This window comes from Biomphalaria glabrata, chromosome 2 (assembly GCF_947242115.1).
Source record: "Biomphalaria glabrata chromosome 2, xgBioGlab47.1, whole genome shotgun sequence".
Classification (NCBI taxonomy): Eukaryota; Metazoa; Mollusca; class Gastropoda; family Planorbidae; genus Biomphalaria; species Biomphalaria glabrata.
In genome coordinates this window covers 19,671,108-19,696,566 of record NC_074712.1, presented here as the reverse complement: position 1 = coordinate 19,696,566, position 25,459 = coordinate 19,671,108, and the positions used below count along the sequence as shown (strand labels likewise).

The following is a 25,459-nucleotide window of genomic DNA, read 5'->3' as shown; positions in this document are numbered from 1 at the left end:
GAATAAATAGACTCGTTTATTTTTTCATTAAAAAATTGATTGGGTGAGTACTATTTATAAGTTGGCAAGAAAAAACTGTGTGGCTCTTTAAAAACTTTGAAATTTTGTAAATTGTAATTTTTGACTCTTCCTACTCTAAAGGTTGCCTAACCCTGCCCTAGAGGAAAGTTACATGAGAGTGAAACATTAATCTCCTCTTTGTTTAGCGTTTGAATATAAGAAAATAAAATACATAAAAAGAAGAGAAAGTGATATGTAGGCGTGATATAAAGAAACATTCAAAAGAAAATTGAAAAAGATTTCGAAATAAATTGGCAAAACGAAACGATTTCAAGTAAGCAACATTGAAAGTTCACTTTTACTAATTAAATAAGGAAAATAACATTTTGCCACAAACGAATCAGATTTGAAATTTGATTTTACAATTTCCCAATGTATAAATAAACTTCCTGTTTACACTTCTCTTGGGACTTTGACACGTGCCATAACGCGTACATTGTTTGGAGGTGTATAATCCCAATGTTGCACCAACCATCTGAATGTACAATTAGAGAAACGATATTCTAGCTTTTTATAATGTTGTCGTTTGATACTATTCTCTCGTAAGATCAATTTCACATTTCAGATTAATGACACTAGAGATCCCTTCTTATTGAGCAGCAACAAGGCTGTGTCAGTTTTCTACGTCCAGCGGTCAGCGTGTACCTCGTCCGGCAATGATGAGTCTGCAGAACTCGGGGACACGAGCGTGACCATGCTCATCCCTTGCCAGCTGTTCTACTACTCTTTCTCCTGGCAGTAAGTTTGATAACTCATGTTTATCTTTATATATGGTCACACTAGAGTTGTTCCCCGTTCATAAATTATTGTGGTAAAATTTAGCATTATTGAAAAAAATTCCTTGTAAATACATATTTGAATGTCATTTGTAGAATTCATAGATGACAATACAACTAAAATGTAAAGCAAGAGTGAGTGCTGTGGTCATTGCACACTTTGGTGATGAGAAATTGCTAAATACAATGAGGTTATCATACACTGCTGGTCGACATTTTGTTTTATAAAGTTCAAAAAGAAACTTGTGTATGTTCCACTTTAATTTTTAAACAAAATATTTCAGCGTTTGATGACGACATGTAAACAACAATGAGTTAACTCCCTTTGTAATGTTATTTAAATAGTTTTCTTTGTTGATAATTAATTAATAATTAATTATTAAGCATTAATTTTCACTCAACTCAGTGCCATACATTTTCTGCTAGTTGGAGGAGGAGGGGGAGGGGATGATCTGGCAGAGTGTTTCCGTGCTGCTTTTTCAAAACCTTTTTTGTTTAAAGTTGCTTGAGTCTGAATTCAAACTTTGGGTCTCCAGCCTCCACGATGGAAAGCCAGGTGGGTGGGTACCCAATTAGGTCGGTAGGGCCACCCGACACCAAAAGGGCCGCATGAACGCCAGCAAATTGTTTTAACGTTTATAATGCCCTCTTTAAAAGTAACACTTTGAGCATCGTGAAAACAACAAAACAAAATCTTGTACACTTTGAAGTCTAATACATATCTAAAGCATTGTTGTAAATACTCTACATCCGAATACAATAGACGTCAATTTCTTATACACACTAAACTTGACTAAAGGATAAACAAGAAATGTAAGACCTTTATTTCTTATAGAGATCGAAGTTTGTGTGAATCTATAAAGAGGCCAACAACAACGTTCCAAGTCCTAGAGATGACGTGTCCAGTCACATACGACTTCTTATTGGTTCAGTTTGGAGTTGTCGCAAGATCTCGAGTTGGCCCCGCTACTTAGTCCTTCATACATTCAAATTATTCTCTTGAACAGTGCAGCAATACGTTGAATGGAATCAAAGTGCAAAACAATCGAAAAAGAAGGAGCAGAAAATAAGTCAGATAAAAGGCAACTACTGGTGGAATCCTGTACAAAAAATGCAGTAAAATTGTTAATGTTTTCTCGCAAGCACTAGAGATTCACCAACCTTTTAATGACATCATTTATGAATGAACAGGCTCAACGCCATAAGACGACAAAGATTTAGACGGAAGTGGAAATACAAAGAGGCTTTACTCAAATAGGAAACACTCATGACAGCGTTTGTTTTACTGAACGTAAGGATATTAAATTACCTTCCAACAAGTGGACTTAATGTTCTGTTGTGTGTGTAGCCAGCTCTAAGATGCAGACAGTCAAACTAGGTTTCCAAGTTATTTAGAAAGCAATCAGTGTATGACCTTGTGAGTAAATTAAGTTCCCCTTTAGACCTTGAGATCTATAGGGCACATGATGTTAAGGTCATCTGTTTCTTTGGCCAATGTTTAACGAGCAGGGTGTCATGTGGCCAGCTCAACGACCAATCGCCTTGACTTTCACCAACTAAAGTCAGGTACCCGTTAGGGATGGGTGGACTCAGGAGCGCCCTAAAAATCCAGAAATTCAAAATCACAGTCTTCACCGAGATTCGAACCCAGGACCCCTCGGCTCAGAAGCGCCTAACCACTCAGCCAGCACTCCCCAATGACTTTGAGTGATGGACAACTTATGATGGAGGATGAAGAGTTGTATTTTTAAGTTGAAATCCATAGGCCTGAGACAGTGTCGTAGCTAGAGTATATGATACCTGGCATGGGCGTAGCCAGGATTTTTTTTCGGGGAGGGTTTTGATTTCCCCCCCCCCGACATCCCCCCCCGGCGAAAAAAAAATGTGTGTGTGTGTGTGTGTGTACATAATTAATCTTTATTACATTCTGACCCTTTCGGAAGACGTTTATTGTTTATTTTAGACTCCCCGCCCTTGCTAGCAAGGGGGTCTGGGGGAGTTCGCAGCGCTCCCCCAGCGCGGGGCGAAGCCCCGCCGCCGAGCACTATTTCTGGTATTAAAAGCCAACAAAATGCATATTCTGAGGTATCTACAGTGCATTATGTTGGTATTAAAAAGTTTTATTTCAAAAATCTAATGTGCTATTCTTACTGACTTAGACCCTCTCGCGCCGTTCGGCGCATTTTCCGGCAAGCTGTTTCCGCAACTCTTATTTTGCGTAATTCATTTTGTCGGAAAACATGTCCCGCAAAACCTCATGCGACGCTCTGTCACAACCTTACTAAGGATTCGACTCTCAGTTCGGCATATGATTTCTTTGATTTAGACCCGATCTCTATGACTACTCCTAAAATCTGTCTTAGCCATCTTTGTTGCGACACATTTAAGGATTTTCAATATCGGCAGAAGACTATTCACACTTAATTAATGGAGCCCAAGCCACTGGTAGAAATTTGTAACCTTTCTTGACCACGCTCTTGGAATTACATGCCGGTATTTTGTTCCCCTGGCAATCAAATCATTAAATAAGAACAATCTGGTATAAACTTTGTCACATGTAAATTATGAGTGAGTCTGGTGTGAATGTACACTTTGGTTTCTTATAGTTATAATGTTTTTTGTTTGGTGTAATGCACAAATTGTAAGACAAATTTCCTGACGGATAATAAAGATTATTATTATTATTATTTCGCTTTAGATTTTAAATCGAAAAGGAAAGTTTTTTCGTCAAATCATCTGTTGAGGAGTTTTAAACTAAAAAATCTGTTGTTTTTTTTTTGTTTTGTTTTTAATTCAAAACCCCATTTAGCTACGATCATAGAATTTAGTGACTGTAGTTTGCTTTAAAATAATATTGAAGAGAGAGGTTTTCAACTCTAAACGCTCTGTAGGGGAATTTTAAACTCAAAACCATCAGGAGGGGTTTTAAACTTTAAAGAAAAAGCCATCTGGAGGAGGGGGATTTAAACTCAAAACCCCTTTGGCTACTCTCATAGATTTTATAGTGTGTAATTTGCTTTTTTTTATATTGAAGAGGTACTTTTTAGCTTCAAACCCCAACTGGAAGGGGGAGGGGGGTTAAACTCAAAACCCCTTTGGCTACGCTCATAGAATTTTGAGTGTGTAATTTGCTTTTTTTATATTGAAGATGGGGTTATCGTAAATTTTGGATGGGGTTTTAAAATCAAAATCTTCCTCAACTGTGCTGTTTGAATTTGGGGATTGTTGTTTGCATTTTTTTTTGTTTTGTTTTATAGAAGAGGGGGATTTAACTGCAAAAACCTCTGGTAGGGGGTTTAAAATTCAAAACCCCTGTAGGGGGTTTTAAACTCAAAGCCCCCTGGTAAAGGGATTTGTATCTGAAAACCCCCTGATAGTGGTTTTTAAAATCTCAAAACCCCCTGGTAGGGGGATTTAAACTCAAAACCCCCTGGTAGAGGGTTTTTAACTCAAAACTGCCTCGGCTGTGCTGTGGTAAGTGATGATTTAGTATTAAAATCTCACCTAAAATAAACAAAATGAAAGCAAATATCAGTCACTTAATTCCGTCCTCCCCCCCCCCCGCAGGGGGGGGGGATTTCATTTCGGGGGGGGTTTGAACCCCAAGAACCCCCCCCTGGCTACGCCCATGATACCTGGTGCAGTACCTTATCTTGATGCCCCCCCCCCCAAAAAAAAATAGCTAACTAAATAATAACATTGCATTGTTAATTCAAAAAATCACTTTTACATAAACATACTACAAATGAATTTTACGCGCTTTCTTACTGGCTAAAGTTTCAATAGTTTTATCGAAATCAATTTTTTCCACCAGCTCTTGTTCAATGGACAAAATGACCAAATTAGTGAGTCGTAAATTTTTTATCGTTGATCGCAAGTAATTCTTGTTCAATTTAAGTTTGGAAAAACTTCTCTCGCATGTAGCGACGCTTACCGTAATAGTAAAAAATATGCGAATCATGATGACGATATTTGGGACTGAATCATCTAGCTGATATTTTTTTTTTATACATTTCAAGAGCTCAACAGGTCCTTGTTTTGGATGTTCGGAGGCTTCTGATGAAACTGTGACAAACCGTTGAAGCCTCTTTCGCTTCAGCAGAAATTCGTTTTTATCAATGTCGCTAGGAGTACTATCGAGATTGATTTCGACCTGAGGATTTAATAGCTGGGAAGGCGACAAAAATTCATATCTATCTGCTACATTATGAAGTTGCTCGAATCGGGTGATTATTTCTTGAAAAATCCTGTCCAAGGTAGAATAAATTTTCCTTCGTAGCTCTTCTTTGTGTGTAAGTACAGAGTCGTCACTTTTCTCACCAGGCATCTTTTTCTTATGGCCCATACGTTTTTGAGGTTCTGTACTGATTCTCAGATCTGAACACACGCTTTCGGCAAAGGTAATGCTGGCTTCAGCGATGTCCTCTCGATTACTACTTAAAAATGTCTCCAATGTTTTTAGTTTGAGTGAGCAGTCTCGAATAGACAATCCTTGTTTTTGAAGGTAGACTTGCGCATCATTAATTTCAGTTAATACAGGAGCCCAAAATCCAAGATAGGTGAGAAAATAAAAAAAACTGAATAGCAACTAATAATCCACCTGCTTCAGATCTAGTTGATGAATGTTCATCTCTGCTAGTTAATGTCTCCAGAGTTTTATATAATTTTAGAAAATGTATCCCTAACCATCTTGACGGCTTCTCCTCTGGCGCTCCAGCGGGTCTCAACTAAACGTTTAAGGCTAGTTCCGATTATTTTGATGAGGATATCCCAGCGGTGTATTGAAGTTGAGAAAAAGGCGTGTAAACTGTGCAGTGTACCAAAAAATGTTACCGAATTGACTTCAGCTTCAGCAGCTCGAATTCCTGCTAAATTAAGAGAATGGTTTGAGCAGGCAATGAATAGGGCTTTGGGATTGACTTCTAGAATACGTTTTTGGACACCGTAGTTTTAACCTTTCATGACCGCAGCATTATCATAGCCTTGACCCCTGCAGTCCATTATGTCTAAGCCATCCGAACACAGTTTCTCTAGAATCATCTTAGCGATTCCAGCAGCATGCTAGTCCTTTCTGTCGATGAAGTCAATAAAAGATTCACGAACCTGCACCCCGTCATTATCCATGACAACGTACCGTAAAATTTGGGAAGTTTGATCCAGCTTTGAGATGTCAGGTGTACTGTCAAAAATAATAGAGAAATATTTGGCTTGTTTTACTTGCTGTATGATTTGTTTTTTAACGTGATCCCCCAATATTGTAATAAATTCATTTTGTATTAGTGGAGACATGTATGTATTCGGTCTGGAACAAAGCTTAGTTCGAAGCAAATGCTCCCTCAAGACTGGATCTTACTTTGATAGTAATTTTACTAACTCCAAGAAACTGCCTTGATTTTGCCCTTCCAACACTTTTTCAGCTAGCTCGCGATGCCCATGGAGTGCCAGATTTTGCTTTGAGAGAAAACGAATGATGTCCAAGATTCTCTTCAGGTAGTCTCTCCAGGTTTTCGTCTCTTGTATAATCAAATCTTGGGCCTTAGTGTCAATACTGTTCCCTACTCTCAGGCGAACTTCAAGTGCCCTCCAAGCAAGTGATGACTGAATTTGAGCTCTGCTGGTCTCATGTTTTTCTATTTTCGGGGATAACCTCCACCAATCATTGAATCCATCTTTGAATTTAAATGAAGATTTGGTACTTGATCTTGTTCAGAAGAGTATGCAGGGTAAGCAAAATAAGGATTCTTTTTTTGGCGAATAACACATCCACTTTCTAAGAACTTTCTCACCGTTTGACATTTGCCGGAAAAACCAAGCAATTGAAAGCTTTCTAGCCTTTCCTTTTGCTGATTCTTGATGTCTATACGCCTTTCTGAATTGACTGTCCATACGCTGAACTGTTTCAGATCCTTGAGTGACAAGGTGTATGCGGATATTATCTGTGATGACATCAGGCCAATCTCCAATGTCGTTCAATCTAGAGTTTGTTATCCTGCTTTCTGTATTGTTTACACTGTCTGATGGTTCAGCTTCTTCAGTATGAATTTTTAAGGAGTGTACTAAAGACATGCTTGTGTGCTGTCCTTTAGTCTCTAGAACTTGCGGTATTGAAGTATTTTCTTCTTTTTCATCACTCAGGATGTCGGCCTCATCATTTTTTTTTCTGGATTCAATGATAACTGTCTCATCTTGCTTTGTTGCTTTTAATTGTTCAGTTAATTCATACCCAATAACACCTCGCCTATAGTCGGTGGTCTCTGGCAATGATGTGACTTGAAATTGTCTCGATGCTTCTTTAGACTTAAGAAATTTCAGAAACGCACCTTCCTGTTTTTTTTGTTCTTCTTTTCTTGCCGGTTTCTTCGTCCTCTTTTCAGCTCCGCTTGGTAATTGTCTTTTCATCTATAAAAAAATATATTTGAGTTTATTTTTTTTTTACAGAGCACTTGTTCAAAGAGAGAAAAAGAATTTTTAAAAAATAGAACAGAATTTAAACTAAAAATAGAACAGAATTTAAACTAAAAATAGAACAGAATTTAAACTAAAAATAGAACAGAATTTAAACTAAAAATAGAACAGAATTTAAACTAAAAATAGAACAGAATTTAAACTAAAAATAGAACAGAATTTAAACTAAAAATAGAACAGAATTTAAACTAAAAAAGTTTTACAGTAATTTTCGGCTTGTTGTATTCTGGAACTAAATAAAGTAAATAAGTATCTAATAATTGAATAAAGTAAATAAGTATCTAATAATTGAATAAAGTAAATAAGTATCTAATAATTGAATAAAGTAAATAAGTATCTAATAATTGAATAAAGTAAATAAGTATCTAATAATTGAATAAAGTAAATAAGTATCTAATAATTGAATAAAGTAAATAAGTATCTAATAATTGAATAAAGTAAATAAGTATCTAATAATTGAATAAAGTAAATAAGTATCTAATAATTGAATAAAGTAAATAAGTATCTAATAATTGAATAAAGTAAATAAGTATCTAATAATTGAATAAAGTAAATAAGTATCTAATAATTGAATAAAGTAAATAAGTATCTAATAATTGAATAAAGTAAATAAGTATCTAATAATTGAATAAAGTAAATAAGTATCTAATAATTGAATAAAGTAAATAAGTATCTAATAATTGAATAAAGTAAATAAGTATCTAATAATTGAATAAAGTAAATAAGTATCTAATAATTGAATAAAGTAAATAAGTATCTAATAATTGAATAAAGTAAATAAGTATCTAATAATTGAATAAAGTAAATAAGTATCTAATAATTGAATAAAGTAAATAAGTATCTAATAATTGAATAAAGTAAATAAGTATCTAATAATTGAATAAAGTAAATAAGTATCTAATAATTGAATAAAGTAAATAAGTATCTAATAATTGAATAAAGTAAATAAGTATCTAATAATTGAATAAAGTAAATAAGTATCTAATAATTGAATAAAGTAAATAAGTATCTAATAATTGAATAAAGTAAATAAGTATCTAATAATTGAATAAAGTAAATAAGTATCTAATAATTGAATAAAGTAAATAAGTATCTAATAATTGAATAAAGTAAATAAGTATCTAATAATTGAATAAAGTAAATAAGTATCTAATAATTGAATAAAGTAAATAAGTATCTAATAATTGAATAAAGTAAATAAGTATCTAATAATTGAATAAAGTAAATAAGTATCTAATAATTGAATAAAGTAAATAAGTATCTAATAATTGAATAAAGTAAATAAGTATCTAATAATTGAATAAAGTAAATAAGTATCTAATAATTGAATAAAGTAAATAAGTATCTAATAATTGAATAAAGTAAATAAGTATCTAATAATTGAATAAAGTAAATAAGTATCTAATAATTGAATAAAGTAAATAAGTATCTAATAATTGAATAAAGTAAATAAGTATCTAATAATTGAATAAAGTAAATAAGTATCTAATAATTGAATAAAGTAAATAAGTATCTAATAATTGAATAAAGTAAATAAGTATCTAATAATTGAATAAAGTAAATAAGTATCTAATAATTGAATAAAGTAAATAAGTATCTAATAATTGAATAAAGTAAATAAGTATCTAATAATTGAATAAAGTAAATAAGTATCTAATAATTGAATAAAGTAAATAAGTATCTAATAATTGAATAAAGTAAATAAGTATCTAATAATTGAATAAAGTAAATAAGTATCTAATAATTGAATAAAGTAAATAAGTATCTAATAATTGAATAAAGTAAATAAGTATCTAATAATTGAATAAAGTAAATAAGTATCTAATAATTGAATAAAGTAAATAAGTATCTAATAATTGAATAAAGTAAATAAGTATCTAATAATTGAATAAAGTAAATAAGTATCTAATAATTGAATAAAGTAAATAAGTATCTAATAATTGAATAAAGTAAATAAGTATCTAATAATTGAATAAAGTAAATAAGTATCTAATAATTGAATAAAGTAAATAAGTATCTAATAATTGAATAAAGTAAATAAGTATCTAATAATTGAATAAAGTAAATAAGTATCTAATAATTGAATAAAGTAAATAAGTATCTAATAATTGAATAAAGTAAATAAGTATCTAATAATTGAATAAAGTAAATAAGTATCTAATAATTGAATAAAGTAAATAAGTATCTAATAATTGAATAAAGTAAATAAGTATCTAATAATTGAATAAAGTAAATAAGTATCTAATAATTGAATAAAGTAAATAAGTATCTAATAATTGAATAAAGTAAATAAGTATCTAATAATTGAATAAAGTAAATAAGTATCTAATAATTGAATAAAGTAAATAAGTATCTAATAATTGAATAAAGTAAATAAGTATCTAATAATTGAATAAAGTAAATAAGTATCTAATAATTGAATAAAGTAAATAAGTATCTAATAATTGAATAAAGTAAATAAGTATCTAATAATTGAATAAAGTAAATAAGTATCTAATAATTGAATAAAGTAAATAAGTATCTAATAATTGAATAAAGTAAATAAATATCTAATAATTGAATAAAGTAAATAAGTATCTAATAATTGAATAAAGTAAATAAGTATCTAATAATTGAATAAAGTAAATAAGTATCTAATAATTGAATAAAGTAAATAAGTATCTAATAATTGAATAAAGTAAATAAGTATCTAATAATTGAATAAAGTAAATAAGTATCTAATAATTGAATAAAGTAAATAAGTATCTAATAATTGAATACAGTATATAAGTATCTAATAATTGAATAAAGTAAATAAGTATCTAATAATTGAATAAAGTAAATAAGTATCTAATAATTGAATAAAAAGGAAAAAAAAGACAAACGATTTTATCATAATAATACGATATACACTTATATCTTTTTCTTATAATTAAAAGTGTTAAAGTTACCTTCTCGGTTTCAGCTCCATACAATTATATTTATTCAAAGTTAATAATGAAATTTTAATAGAACTTTGTTGCTCCTCAAGTGTCATTCTATTCATCAGTTGAATGTTGGTTTTAAACTTTCTGAATTCTGTATGGTTACTTTTCATTATTTTCAATAAAAGATAAGTGGCGCATGCGCAATATGTAACAGATTTTCACCCTCTAGACTCTTTGATCTATGCCGTCAGCCGTTTCAGAGATCCCGATTTCTCCGTCTGAGCTTAAAATAGTTTTGAGGCACCAGCCAGACTAGTCAGCATTGAGAACTGTTCATCATTTTGTTTACGTTACAGTATTACAATTAATTAGTTAGTTAAAAAAACCTCGTAGAAAACAAAGGTTAGCTTATTTAAAAATATTAACATTACAATAGAATTATCTAAAAAATTAAACTATAAAGAATCATAAAGAAATGAATAAACTAAGACAATTCTTTAAAACTAGAGTTTAGTAATATATTTGTAAACTCTATATCTAGATTAAACCAGTGGCATAACGAAAAGGTCGAACTGTCCTCTTCTTCTTCTTTATATTACAGAGCATCGATAGGTGTACCATGTGTCCGAAATAAATCTAGTAAATTAGATTCAAACTGTTCTGTAGCTTACATTGTATGGAAGAAATAGTCAAGGAGATGAAACAAAATAGCTACATGACTAGTTTATAAATCGTTAGTTCATGTTTAAAATACAGTAGTGTATGTTTGTTCGTGTCCAAACAATTAGTCGTTTTTACTGAAACGCTTAGGGAAATTGGAAATTAATACACACTGGGGGAATTTTGGTGCCCCTCTCCACTTGGTGCCCTGTGCGACCCGCACCACCCGTACATTGGTAGCTACGCCACTGGCCTGAGAAAAGGGCAAGGAGTGAAAGTGAATCATAAACAATATGTTCGTTGGTGGAAAATCTTCATGTACATGTCTATGTTAATGTATATGGCTATATGAAAAGATTCCCCATTCCAAGTGTTATACTTTATTCAGTTAGTAATTACGCTTATTAGATAGTCTCCAAATCATGTAGATAAATTATTCGTATAGCTAATTATTTCAAAACATTATTAAACATTACATAATGATTTTGAGGATTTCTATAATTGGTATACAATTTGTGTGTCGGATGGTATAGAAATACCCGGGGCAATTTTGACACCCAGTCCGCCCCTGACACAAGGCTTATCTCCCCTTAGTTAGGTAGATTTCTATAAATACAAAATTAATTAATTACGACTGATTGATTGACCAATTGTTTAATTTTATATTGATTCGTGTGTTGTTATTGACCATGAATACTTGTGCAATATTTTAACTTGATCTGAGAATGAGAAGTGAGAAAAATAAAGAGAGCAAGACTCCACCCAGACAGAAAGAGTTGATAGAAGCTTTGTACTCAATGAGTTGATAGAAGCCTTGTACTCAATGAGTTGATAGAAGCTTTGTACTCAATGAGTTGATAGAAGCCTTGTACTCAATGAGTTGATAGAAGCTTTGTACTCAATGAGTTGATAGAAGCTTTGTACTCAATGAGTTGATAGAAGCTTTGTACTCAATGAGTTGATAGAAGCTTTGTACTCAATGAGTTGATAGAAGCTTTGTACTCAATGAGTTGATAGAAGCTTTGTACTCAATGAGTTGATAGAAGCTTTGTACTCAATGAGTTGATAGAAGCTTTGTACTCAATGAGTTGATAGAAGCTTTGTACTCAATGAGTTGATAGAAGCTTTGTACTCAATGAGTTGATAGAAGCTTTGTACTCAATGAGTTGATAGAAGCTTTGTACTCAATGAGTTAATAGAAGCTTTGTACTAATAAAAATGTCTCAGAGGAAAGAGTATAGCTATTGGGTCATTTAATAAACATTTCAAATTCAAGATATTATTGTTTGCTTGTTTCACAGAAAACTTTCCTAAAAACCTTTAGTTTAATAAGCTCAAGCGTCCAGCATTGCTTCCATGACTAGAAAGTAGTTACGAAATCACTTCTGAATCTCGAGAAGATGATCTGGGATTTGACACGTTACAGAGACTTTTCTCTGTTTAGAGTTGAAGGATGTTATGATCTTAGCTAGAGTTGGGATACATTTATACGAAATGAGCAGATCTGCTGAGGAGTACAATTGTAAAGTCTAACCACACGCTACCATTCGCCTTTTTCTTAGTAGATGTTTTATGGAAGCTTTAATTTTAAAGTGGTGTTATCTTCTGTTATCTTGATGCAAATAAAACCCAATCTAGTAGTAAAAAACAACAACTTATACATTAAAAAAAAACACAGGCAAGCATTACAAAAAATGTTAAATATGTTTCCTTGCATCACAACTTGTATCTAAAACTTTCAGGTCTCCAAGTTTGATCACGACAATGAAACATTACATGGCCGTTGTGATCCCTTATAAACAAGCGTCACATCTTGCCTTGGATGGACATGATGTTCCCTTAAAGTAAGTCACTCAGTCGGTACAGGTCATCAAAGTAAGTCACTCAGTTGGTACAGGTCATCAAAGTAAGTCACTCAGTCGGTACAGGTCGTCAAAGTAAGTCACTCAGTCGGTACAGGTCGTCAAAGTAAGTCACTCAGTTAATACAGGTCGTCAAAGTAAGTCACTCAGTCGGTACAGGTCGTCAAAGTAAGTCACTCAGTCGGTACAGGTCGTTAAAATAAGTCACTCAGTCGGTACAGGTCATCAAAGTAAGTCACTCAGTCGGTACAGGTCATCAAAGTAAGTCACTCAGTCGGTACAGGTCGTCAAAGTAAGTCACTCAGTCGGTACAGGTCGTTAAAATAAGTCACTCAGTCGGTACAGGTCGTCAAAGTAAGTCACTCAGTTGGTACAGGTCGTTAAAATAAGTCACTCAGTCAGTACAGGTCGTCAAAGTAAGTCACTCAGTCGGTACAGGTCGTCAAAGTAAGTCACTCAGTCGGTACAGGTCGTCAAAGTAAGTCACTCAGTCGGTACAGGTCATCAAAGTAAGTCACTCAGTCGGTACAGGTCGTCAAAGTAAGTCACTCAGTCGGTACAGGTCGTCAAAATAAGTCACTCAGTCGGTACAGGTCGTCAAAGTAAGTCACTCAGTCGGTACAGGTCGTCAAAATAAGTCACTCAGTCGGTACAGGTCGTCAAAGTAAGTCACTCAGTCGGTACAGGTCGTTAAAATAAGTCACTCAGTCAGTACAGGTCGTCAAAGTAAGTCACTCAGTCGGTACAGGTCGTCAAAGTAAGTCACTCAGTCGGTACAGGTCGTCAAAGTAAGTCACTCAGTCGGTACAGGTCGTTAAAGTAAGTCACTCAGTCGGTACAGGTCGTTAAAGTAAGTCACTCAGTCGGTACAGGTCGTTAAAGTAAGTCACTCAGTCAGTACAGGTCATCAAAGTAAGTCACTCAGTCGGTACAGGTCATCAAAGTAAGTCACTCAGTCAGTACAGGTCATTAAAGTAAGTCACTCAGTCGGTACAGGTCGTTAAAGTAAGTCACTCAGTCGGTACAGGTCGTTAAAGTAAGTCACTCAGTCGGTACAGGTCGTTAAAGTAAGTCACTCAGTCGGTACAGGTCGTTAAAGTAAGTCACTCAGTCGGTACAGGTCGTTAAAGTAAGTCACTCAGTCGGTACAGGTCGTTAAAGTAAGTCACTCAGTCAGTACAGGTCATCAAAGTAAGTCACTCAGTCGGTACAGGTCATCAAAGTAAGTCACTCAGTCGGTACAGGTCGTTAAAGTAAGTCAATCAGTCGGTACAGGTCGTTAAAGTAAGTCACTCAGTCAGTACAGGTCATCAAAGTAAGTCACTCAGTCGGTACAGGTCATCAAAGTAAGTCACTCAGTCGGTACAGGTCGTTAAAGTAAGTCACTCAGTCAGTACAGGTCATCAAAATAAGTCACTCAGTCGGTACAGGTCGTTAAAGTAAGTCACTCAGTCGGTACAGGTCATCAAAATAAGTCACTCAGTCAGTACAGGTCGTTAAAGTAAGTCACTCAGTCGGTACAGGTCGTTAAAATAAGTCACTCAGTCGGTACAGGTCGTTAAAGTAAGTCACTCAGTCGGTACAGGTCGTCAAAGTAAGTCACTCAGTCGGTACAGGTCGTTAAAATAAGTCACTCAGTCAGTACAGGTCGTTAAAATAAGTCACTCAGTCAGTACAGGTCGTTAAAGTAAGTCACTCAGTCAGTACAGGTCGTTAAAGTAAGTCACTCAGTCGGTACAGGTCATCAAAATAAGTCACTCAGTCGGTACAGGTCGTTAAAATAAGTCACTCAGTCAGTACAGGTCGTTAAAATAAGTCACTCAGTCAGTACAGGTCGTTAAAGTAAGTCACTCAGTCGGTACAGGTCATCAAAGTAAGTCACTCAGTCGGTACAGGTCGTTAAAGTAAGTCACTCAGTCGGTACAGGTCGTCAAAGTAAGTCACTCAGTCGGTACAGGTCGTCAAAGTAAGTCACTCAGTCGGTACAGGTCGTCAAAGTAAGTCACTCAGTCGGTACAGGTCGTCAAAGTAAGTCACTCAGTCGGTACAGGTCATCAAAGTAAGTCACTCAGTCAGTACAGGTCGTTAAAGTAAGTCACTCAGTCGGTACAGGTCGTTAAAATAAGTCACTCAGTCGGTACAGGTCGTTAAAGTAAGTCACTCAGTCGGTATAGGTCGTTAAAATAAGTCACTCAGTCGGTACAGGTGGTTAAAATAAGTCACTCAGTCGGTACAGGTGGTTAAAATAAGTCACTCAGTCGGTACAGGTCGTTAAAGTAAGTCACTCAGTCGGTACAGGTCGTTAAAATAAGTCACTCAGTCGGTACAGGTGGTTAAAATAAGTCACTCAGTCGGTACAGGTCGTTAAAATAAGTCACTCAGTCGGTACAGGTCGTTAAAGTAAGTCACTCAGTCGGTACAGGTCGTTAAAATAAGTCACTCAGTCGGTACAGGTCGTCAAAGTAAGTCACTCAGTCGGTACAGGTCATTAAAGTAAGTCACTCAGTCGGTACAGGTCGTCAAAGTAAGTCACTCAGTCAGTACAGGTCATCAAAGTAAGTCACTCAGTCGGTACAGGTCGTTAAAATAAGTCACTCAGTCGGTACAGGTCGTTAAATTAAGTCACTCAGTCGGTACAGGTCGTTAAAGTAAGTCACTCAGTCGGTACAGGTCATCAAAGTAAGTCACTCAGTCGGTACAGGTCATCAAAGTAAGTCACTCAGTCAGTACAGGTCATCAAAGTAAGTCACTCAGTCAGTACTGGTCATCAAAGTAAGTCACTCAGTCAGTACAGGTCATCAAAGTAAGTCACTCAGTCGGTACAGGTCATCAAAGTAAGTCACTCAGTCAGTACAGGTCATCAAAGTAAGTCACTCAGTCAGTACAGGTCATCAAAGTAAGTCACTCAGTCGGTACAGGTCATCAAAGTAAGTCACTCAGTCAGTACAGGTCGTCAAAGTAAGTCACTCAGTCGTTACAGGTCGTTAAAGTAAGTCACTCAGTCGGTACAGGTCGTTAAAGTAAGTCACTCAGTCAGTACAGGTCATCAAAGTAAGTCACTCAGTCAGTACAGGTCGTTAAAGTAAGTCACTCAGTCAGTACAGGTCATCAAAGTAAGTCACTCAGTCAGTACAGGTCGTCAAAGTAAGTCACTCAGTCAGTACAGGTCGTTAAAGTAAGTCACTCAGTCAGTACAGGTCGTTAAAATAAGTCACTCAGTCGGTACAGGTCGTTAAAGTAAGTCACTCAGTCGGTACAGGTCGTTAAAGTAAGTCACTCAGTCGGTACAGGTCATCAAAGTAAGTCACTCAGTCAGTACAGGTCGTTAAAGTAAGTCACTCAGTCAGTACAGGTCATCAAAGTAAGTCACTCAGTCAGTACAGGTCGTCAAAGTAAGTCACTCAGTCAGTACAGGTCGTTAAAGTAAGTCACTCAGTCAGTACAGGTCATCAAAGTAAGTCACTCAGTCAGTACAGGTCGTCAAAGTAAGTCACTCAGTCGGTACAGGTCGTTAAAATAAGTCACTCAGTCAGTACAGGTCGTTAAAATAAGTCACTCAGTCGGTACAGGTCATCAAAGTAAGTCACTCAGTCGGTACAGGTCATCAAAGTAAGTCACTCAGTCAGTACAGGTCGTCAAAGTAAGTCACTCAGTCGGTACAGGTCGTTAAAATAAGTCACTCAGTCAGTACAGGTCGTTAAAATAAGTCACTCAGTCAGTACAGGTCGTTAATATAAGTCACTCAGTCGGTACAGGTCGTCAAAGTAAGTCACTCAGTCAGTACAGGTCGTTAAAATAAGTCACTCAGTCAGTACAGGTCGTTAAAGTAAGTCACTCAGTCGGTACAGGTCGTTAAAGTAAGTCACTCAGTCGGTACAGGTCGTCAAAGTAAGTCACTCAGTCGGTACAGGTCGTTAAAATAAGTCACTCAGTCAGTACAGGTCGTTAAAGTAAGTCACTCAGTCAGTACAGGTCGTTAAAATAAGTCACTCAGTCAGTACAGGTCGTCAAAGTAAGTCACTCAGTCAGTACAGGTCGTTAAAGTAAGTCACTCAGTCGGTACAGGTCGTTAAAATAAGTCACTCAGTCAGTACAGGTCGTCAAAGTAAGTCACTCAGTCGGTACAGGTCGTTAAAGTAAGTCACTCAGTCAGTACAGGTCGTTAAAATAAGTCACTCAGTCAGTACAGGTCGTCAAAGTAAGTCACTCAGTCAGTACAGGTCGTTAAAGTAAGTCACTCAGTCAGTACAGGTCGTTAAAATAAGTCACTCAGTCAGTACAGGTCGTCAAAGTAAGTCACTCAGTCGGTACAGGTCGTTAAAATAAGTCACTCAGTCGGTACAGGTCGTCAAAGTAAGTCACTCAGTCAGTACAGGTCGTTAAAATAAGTCACTCAGTCAGTACAGGTCGTTAAAGTAAGTCACTCAGTCGGTACAGGTCGTTAAAGTAAGTCACTCAGTCGGTACAGGTCGTTAAAGTAAGTCACTCAGTCGGTACAGGTCGTTAAAGTAAGTCACTCAGTCAGTACAGGTCGTTAAAATAAGTCACTCAGTCAGTACAGGTCGTTAAAGTAAGTCACTCAGTCGGTACAGGTCGTCAAAGTAAGTCACTCAGTCAGTACAGGTCGTTAAAATAAGTCACTCAGTCGGTACAGGTCGTCAAAGTAAGTCACTCAGTCGGTACAGGTCGTTAAAATAAGTCACTCAGTCAGTACAGGTCGTTAAAATAAGTCACTCAGTCAGTACAGGTCGTTAAAGTAAGTCACTCAGTCGGTACAGGTCGTCAAAGTAAGTCACTCAGTCAGTACAGGTCGTTAAAATAAGTCACTCAGTCGGTACAGGTCGTCAAAGTAAGTCACTCAGTCGGTACAGGTCGTTAAAGTAAGTCACTCAGTCGGTACAGGTCGTTAAAGTAAGTCACTCAGTCGGTACAGGTCGTTAAAGTAAGTCACTCAGTCAGTACAGGTCGTTAAAATAAGTCACTCAGTCGGTACAGGTCGTTAAAGTAAGTCACTCAGTCAGTACAGGTCGTTAAAATAAGTCACTCAGTCAGTACAGGTCGTTAAAATAAGTCACTCAGTCGGTACAGGTCGTCAAAGTAAGTCACTCAGTCGGTACAGGTCGTCAAAGTAAGTCACTCAGTCAGTACAGGTCGTTAAAATAAGTCACTCAGTCAGTACAGGTCGTTAAAGTAAGTCACTCAGTCGGTACAGGTCGTTAAAGTAAGTCACTCAGTCAGTACAGGTCGTTAAAATAAGTCACTCAGTCAGTACAGGTCGTTAAAATAAGTCACTCAGTCGGTACAGGTCGTCAAAGTAAGTCACTCAGTCAGTACAGGTCGTTAAAAAAAGTCACTCAGTCAGTACAGGTCGTTAAAGTAATTCACTCAGTCGGTACAGGTCGTTAAAGTAAGTCACTCAGTCGGTACAGGTCGTTAAAGTAAGTCACTCAGTCGGTACAGGTCGTTAAAATAAGTCACTCAGTCAGTACAGGTCATTAAAGTAAGTCAATCAGTCAGTACAGGTCATCAAAGTAAGTCACTCAGTCGGTACAGGTCGTCAAAGTAAGTCACTCAGTCGGTACAGGTCGTTAAAGTAAGTCACTCAGTCGGTACAGGTCGTTAAAGTAAGTCACTCAGTCGGTACAGGTCGTTAAAGTAAGTCACTCAGTCGGTACAGGTCATCAAAGTAAGTCACTCAGTCGGTACAGGTCGTCAAAGTAAGTCACTCAGTCGGTACAGGTCGTTAAAGTAAGTCACTCAGTCGGTACAGGTCATCAAAGTAAGTCACTCAGTCGGTACAGGTCGTTAAAGTAAGTCACTCAGTCGGTACAGGTCGTTAAAGTAAGTCACTCAGTCAGTACAGGTCATCAAAGTAAGTCACTCAGTCGGTACAGGTCGTCAAAGTAAGTCACTCAGTCGGTACAGGTCGTTAAAGTAAGTCACTCAGTCGGTACAGGTCGTCAAAGTAAGTCAATCAGTCGGTACAGGTCGTTAAAGTAAGTCACTCAGTCGGTACAGGTCATCAAAGTAAGTCACTCAGTCGGTACAGGTCGTTAAAGTAAGTCACTCAGTCGTTACAGGTCATCAAAGTAAGTTACTCAGTCGGTACAGGTCGTTAAAGTAAGTCACTCAGTCGGTACAGGTCGTTAAAGTAAGTCACTCAGTCGGTACAGGTCATCAAAGTAAGTCACTCAGTCAGTACAGGTCGTCAAAGTAAGTCACTCAGTCGGTACAGGTCGTTAAAGTAAGTCACTCAGTCGGTACAGGTCGTCAAAGTAAGTCACTCAGTCGGTACAGGTCGTCAAAGTAAGTCACTCAGTCGGTACAGGTCGTTAAAGTAAGTCACTCAGTCGGTACAGGTCGTTAAAATAAGTCACTCAGTCGGTACAGGTCGTCAAAGTAAGTCACTCAGTCGGTACAGGTCGTTAAAGTAAGTCACTCAGTCGGTACAGGTCGTCAAAGTAAGTCACTCAGTCGGTACAGGTCGTCAAAATAAGTCACTCAGTCGGTACAGGTCGTCAAAGTAAGTCACTCAGTCGGTACAGGTCGTCAAAGTAAGTCACTCAGTCGGTACAGGTCGTCAAAGTAAGTCACTCAGTCGGTACAGGTCGTCAAAGTAAGTCACTCAGTCGGTACAGGTCGTCAAAATAAGTCACTCAGTCGGTACAGGTCGTTAAAATAAGTCACTCAGTCGGTACAGGTCGTCAAAGTAAGTCACTCAGTCGGTACAGGTCGTCAAAGTAAGTCACTCAGTCGGTACAGGTCGTCAAAGTAAGTCACTCAGTCGGTACAGGTCGTTAAAGTAAGTCACTCAGTCGGTACAGGTCGTCAAAATAAGTCACTCAGTCGGTACAGGTCGTCAAAGTAAGTCACTCAGTCGGTACAGGTCGTTAAAGTAAGTCACTCAGTCGGTACAGGTCGTTAAAGTAAGTCACTCAGTCGGTACAGGTCGTCAAAGTAAGTCACTCAGTCGGTACAGGTCGTCAAAGTAAGTCACTCAGTCGGTACAGGTCGTTAAAGTAAGTCACTCAGTCGGTACAGGTCATCAAAGTAAGTCACTCAGTCGGTACAGGTCGTTAAAGTAAGTCACTCAGTCGGTACAGGTCGTTAAAGTAAGTCACTCAGTCGGTACAGGTCGTCAAAGTAAGTCACTCAGTCAGTACAGGTCGTCAAAGTAAGTCACTCATTCAGTACAGGTCGTTAAAGTAAGTCACTCAGTCGGTACAGGTCATCAAAGTAAGTCACTCAGTCGGTACAGGTCATCAAAGTAAGTCACTCAGTCGGTACAGGTCATCAAAGTAAGTCACTCAGTCGGTACAGGTCGTCAAAGTAAGTCACTCAGTCGGTACAGGTCGTCAAAGTAAGTCACTCAGTCGGTACAGGTCGTCAAAGTAAGTCACTCAGTCGGTACAGGTCGTCAAAGTAAGTCACTCAGTCGGTACAGGTCGTCAAAGTAAGTCACTCAGTCGGTACAGGTCGTTAAAGTAAGTCACTCAGTCGGTACAGGTCGTTAAAGTAAGTCACTCAGTCGGTACAGGTCGTTAAAGTAAGTCACTCAGTCAGTACAGGTCATCAAAGTAAGTCACTCAGTCGGTACAGGACGTCAAAGTAAGTCACTCAGTCGGTACAGGTCGTTAAAGTAAGTCACTCAGTCGGTACAGGTCGTTAAAGTAAGTCACTCAGTCGGTACAGGTCGTTAAAGTAAGTCACTCAGTCGGTACAGGTCGTTAAAATAAGTCACTCAGTCAGTACAGGTCGTTAAAATAAGTCACTCAGTCAGTACAGGTCGTTAAAGTAAGTCACTCAGTCGGTACAGGTCGTCAAAGTAAGTCACTCAGTCAGTACAGGTCGTTAAAGTAAGTCACTCAGTCAGTACAGGTCGTTAAAGTAAGTCACTCAGTCAGTACAGGTCGTCAAAGTAAGTCACTCAGTCAGTACAGGTCGTTAAAGTAAGTCACTCAGTCGGTACAGGTCGTTAAAATAAGTCACTCAGTCAGTACAGGTCGTTAAAGTAAGTCACTCAGTCGGTACAGGTCGTTAAAGTAAGTCACTCAGTCAGTACAGGTCGTCAAAGTAAGTCACTCAGTCAGTACAGGTCGTTAAAATAAGTCACTCAGTCGGTACAGGTCATCAAAGTAAGTCACTCAGTCGGTACAGGTCGTTAAAGTAAGTCACTCAGTCGGTACAGGTCGTTAAAGTAAGTCACTCAGTCGGTACAGGTCGTTAAAATAAGTCACTCAGTCAGTACAGGTCGTTAAAATAAGTCACTCAGTCGGTACAGGTCATCAAAGTAAGTCACTCAGTCGGTACAGGTCGTTAAAGTAAGTCACTCAGTCGGTACAGGTCGTTAAAGTAAGTCACTCAGTCGGTACAGGTCGTTAAAATAAGTCACTCAGTCAGTACAGGTCGTTAAAATAAGTCACTCAGTCAGTACAGGTCGTTAAAATAAGTCACTCAGTCGGTACAGGTCATCAAAGTAAGTCACTCAGTCAGTACAGGTCGTCAAAGTAAGTCACTCAGTCAGTACAGGTCGTTAAAATAAGTCACTCAGTCAGTACAGGTCGTCAAAGTAAGTCACTCAGTCAGTACAGGTCGTTAAAATAAGTCACTCAGTCGGTACAGGTCATCAAAGTAAGTCACTCAGTCGGTACAGGTCGTTAAAATAAGTCACTCAGTCGGTACAGGTCATCAAAGTAAGTCACTCAGTCGGTACAGGTCGTCAAAGTAAGTCACTCAGTCGGTACAGGTCGTTAAAGTAAGTCACTCAGTCGGTACAGGTCGTTAAAGTAAGTCACTCAGTCGGTACAGGTCATCAAAGTAAGTCACTCAGTCGGTACAGGTCATCAAAGTAAGTCACTCAGTCGGTACAGGTCGTTAAAGTAAGTCACTCAGTCGGTACAGGTCGTTAAAGTAAGTCAATCAGTCGGTACAGGTCATCAAAGTAAGTCACTCAGTCGGTACAGGTCATCAAAGTAAGTCACTCAATCGGTACAGGTCGTTAAAGTAAGTCACTCAGTCGGTACAGGTCGTTAAAATAAGTCACTCAGTCGGTACAGGTCATCAAAGTAAGTCACTCAGTCGGTACAGGTCATCAAAGTAAGTCACTCAGTCGGTACAGGTCGTCAAAGTAAGTCACTCAGTCGGTACAGGTCGTTAAAGTAAGTCACTCAGTCGGTACAGGTCGTTAAAGTAAGTCACTCAGTCAGTACAGGTCGTTAAAATAAGTCACTCAGTTGGTACAGGTCATCAAAGTAAGTCACTCAGTCAGTACAGGTCATCAAAGTAAGTCACTCAGTCAGTACAGGTCGTCAAAGTAAGTCACTCAGTCGGTACAGGTCGTTAAAGTAAGTCACTCAGTCGTACAGGTCGTCAAAGTAAGTCACTCAGTCAGTACAGGTCGTCAAAGTAAGTCACTCATTCAGTACAGGTCGTTAAAGTAAGTCACTCAGTCGGTACAGGTCATCAAAGTAAGTCACTCAGTCGGTACAGGTCATCAAAGTAAGTCACTCAGTCGGTACAGGTCATCAAAGTAAGTCACTCAGTCGGTACAGGTCGTCAAAGTAAGTCACTCAGTCGGTACAGGTCGTCAAAGTAAGTCACTCAGTCGGTACAGGTCGTCAAAGTAAGTCACTCAGTCGGTACAGGTCGTCAAAGTAAGTCACTCAGTCGGTACAGGTCGTCAAAGTAAGTCACTCAGTCGGTACAGGTCGTTAAAGTAAGTCACTCAGTCGGTACAGGTCGTTAAAGTAAGTCACTCAGTCGGTACAGGTCGTTAAAGTAAGTCACTCAGTCAGTACAGGTCATCAAAGTAAGTCACTCAGTCGGTACAGGACGTCAAAGTAAGTCACTCAGTCGGTACAGGTCGTTAAAGTAAGTCACTCAGTCGGTACAGGTCGTTAAAGTAAGTCACTCAGTCGGTACAGGTCGTTAAAGTAAGTCACTCAGTCGGTACAGGTCGTTAAAATAAGTCACTCAGTCAGTACAGGTCGTTAAAATAAGTCACTCAGTCAGTACAGGTCGTTAAAGTAAGTCACTCAGTCGGTACAGGTCGTCAAAGTAAGTCACTCAGTCAGTACAGGTCGTTAAAGTAAGTCACTCAGTCAGTACAGGTCGTTAAAGTAAGTCACTCAGTCAGTACAGGTCGTCAAAGTAAGTCACTCAGTCAGTACAGGTCGTTAAAGTAAGTCACTCAGTCGGTACAGGTCGTTAAAATAAGTCACTCAGTCAGTACAGGTCGTTAAAGTAAGTCACTCAGTCGGTACAGGTCGTTAAAGTAAGTCACTCAGTCAGTACAGGTCGTCAAAGTAAGTCACTCAGTCAGTACAGGTCGTTAAAATAAGTCACTCAGTCGGTACAGGTCATCAAAGTAAGTCACTCAGTCGGTACAGGTCGTTAAAGTAAGTCACTCAGTCGGTACAGGTCGTTAAAGTAAGTCACTCAGTCGGTACAGGTCGTTAAAATAAGTCACTCAGTCAGTACAGGTCGTTAAAATAAGTCACTCAGTCGGTACAGGTCATCAAAGTAAGTCACTCAGTCGGTACAGGTCGTTAAAGTAAGTCACTCAGTCGGTACAGGTCGTTAAAGTAAGTCACTCAGTCGGTACAGGTCGTTAAAATAAGTCACTCAGTCAGTACAGGTCGTTAAAATAAGTCACTCAGTCAGTACAGGTCGTTAAAATAAGTCACTCAGTCGGTACAGGTCATCAAAGTAAGTCACTCAGTCAGTACAGGTCGTCAAAGTAAGTCACTCAGTCAGTACAGGTCGTTAAAATAAGTCACTCAGTCAGTACAGGTCGTCAAAGTAAGTCACTCAGTCAGTACAGGTCGTTAAAATAAGTCACTCAGTCGGTACAGGTCATCAAAGTAAGTCACTCAGTCGGTACAGGTCGTTAAAATAAGTCACTCAGTCGGTACAGGTCATCAAAGTAAGTCACTCAGTCGGTACAGGTCGTCAAAGTAAGTCACTCAGTCGGTACAGGTCGTTAAAGTAAGTCACTCAGTCGGTACAGGTCGTTAAAGTAAGTCACTCAGTCGGTACAGGTCATCAAAGTAAGTCACTCAGTCGGTACAGGTCATCAAAGTAAGTCACTCAGTCGGTACAGGTCGTTAAAGTAAGTCACTCAGTCGGTACAGGTCGTTAAAGTAAGTCAATCAGTCGGTACAGGTCATCAAAGTAAGTCACTCAGTCGGTACAGGTCATCAAAGTAAGTCACTCAATCGGTACAGGTCGTTAAAGTAAGTCACTCAGTCGGTACAGGTCGTTAAAATAAGTCACTCAGTCGGTACAGGTCATCAAAGTAAGTCACTCAGTCGGTACAGGTCATCAAAGTAAGTCACTCAGTCGGTACAGGTCGTCAAAGTAAGTCACTCAGTCGGTACAGGTCGTTAAAGTAAGTCACTCAGTCGGTACAGGTCGTTAAAGTAAGTCACTCAGTCAGTACAGGTCGTTAAAATAAGTCACTCAGTTGGTACAGGTCATCAAAGTAAGTCACTCAGTCAGTACAGGTCATCAAAGTAAGTCACTCAGTCAGTACAGGTCGTCAAAGTAAGTCACTCAGTCGGTACAGGTCGTTAAAGTAAGTCACTCAGTCGTACAGGTCGTTAAAGTAAGTCACTCAGTCAGTACAGGTCATCAAAGTAAGTCACTCAGTCAGTACAGGTCATCAAAGTAAGTCACTCAGTCAGTACAGGTCGTCAAAGTAAGTCACTTAGTCGGTACAGGTCGTTAAAGTAAGTCACTCAGTCGGTACAGGTCGTCAAAATAAGTCACTCAGTCGGTACAGGTCATCAAAGTAAGTCACTCAGTCGGTACAGGTCGTTAAAGTAAGTCACTCAGTCGGTACAGGTCGTTAAAGTAAGTCACTCAGTCGGTACAGGTCGTCAAAGTAAGTCACTCAGTCGGTACAGGTCGTTAAAATAAGTCACTCAGTCAGTACAGGTCGTTAAAGTAAGTCACTCAGTCAGTACAGGTCGTTAAAATAAGTCACTCAGTCAGTACAGGTCGTCAAAGTAAGTCACTCAGTCAGTACAGGTCGTTAAAGTAAGTCACTCAGTCGGTACAGGTCGTTAAAATAAGTCACTCAGTCAGTACAGGTCGTCAAAGTAAGTCACTCAGTCGGTACAGGTCGTTAAAGTAAGTCACTCAGTCAGTACAGGTCGTTAAAATAAGTCACTCAGTCAGTACAGGTCGTCAAAGTAAGTCACTCAGTCAGTACAGGTCGTTAAAGTAAGTCACTCAGTCAGTACAGGTCGTTAAAGTAAGTCACTCAGTCAGTACAGGTCGTTAAAATAAGTCACTCAGTCGGTACAGGTCGTTAAAGTAAGTCACTCAGTCGGTACAGGTCGTTAAAGTAAGTCACTCAGTCGGTACAGGTCATCAAAGTAAGTCACTCAGTCAGTACAGGTCGTTAAAGTAAGTCACTCAGTCAGTACAGGTCATCAAAGTAAGTCACTCAGTCAGTACAGGTCGTCAAAGTAAGTCACTCAGTCAGTACAGGTCGTTAAAGTAAGTCACTCAGTCAGTACAGGTCATCAAAGTAAGTCACTCAGTCAGTACAGGTCGTCAAAGTAAGTCACTCAGTCGGTACAGGTCGTTAAAATAAGTCACTCAGTCAGTACAGGTCGTTAAAATAAGTCACTCAGTCGGTACAGGTCATCAAAGTAAGTCACTCAGTCGGTACAGGTCATCAAAGTAAGTCACTCAGTCAGTACAGGTCGTCAAAGTAAGTCAC

The 25,459-nt window shown here is 38.0% G+C and overlaps 1 protein-coding gene across 4 annotated transcripts in view; it reads left to right on the top strand.

Annotated features, from left to right (window-relative positions):
• LOC106055865 (uncharacterized) overlaps positions 1-25,459 on the top strand; it is a 133,379-nt gene that overhangs the window by 17,776 nt on the left and 90,144 nt on the right. For all 4 annotated transcript variants that reach the window (XR_008776467.1, XR_008776468.1, XR_008776469.1 and 1 more), the window contains exons 10-11: positions 626-798; positions 12,610-12,711. Coding sequence is in view for 1 of the 4 variants with exons in the window: in XM_056019591.1 (XP_055875566.1) it covers positions 626-798; positions 12,610-12,711 (275 nt within the window). In the remaining 3 variants the exon portion in view is untranslated. The remainder of the gene's footprint in view (positions 1-625; positions 799-12,609; positions 12,712-25,459) is intronic.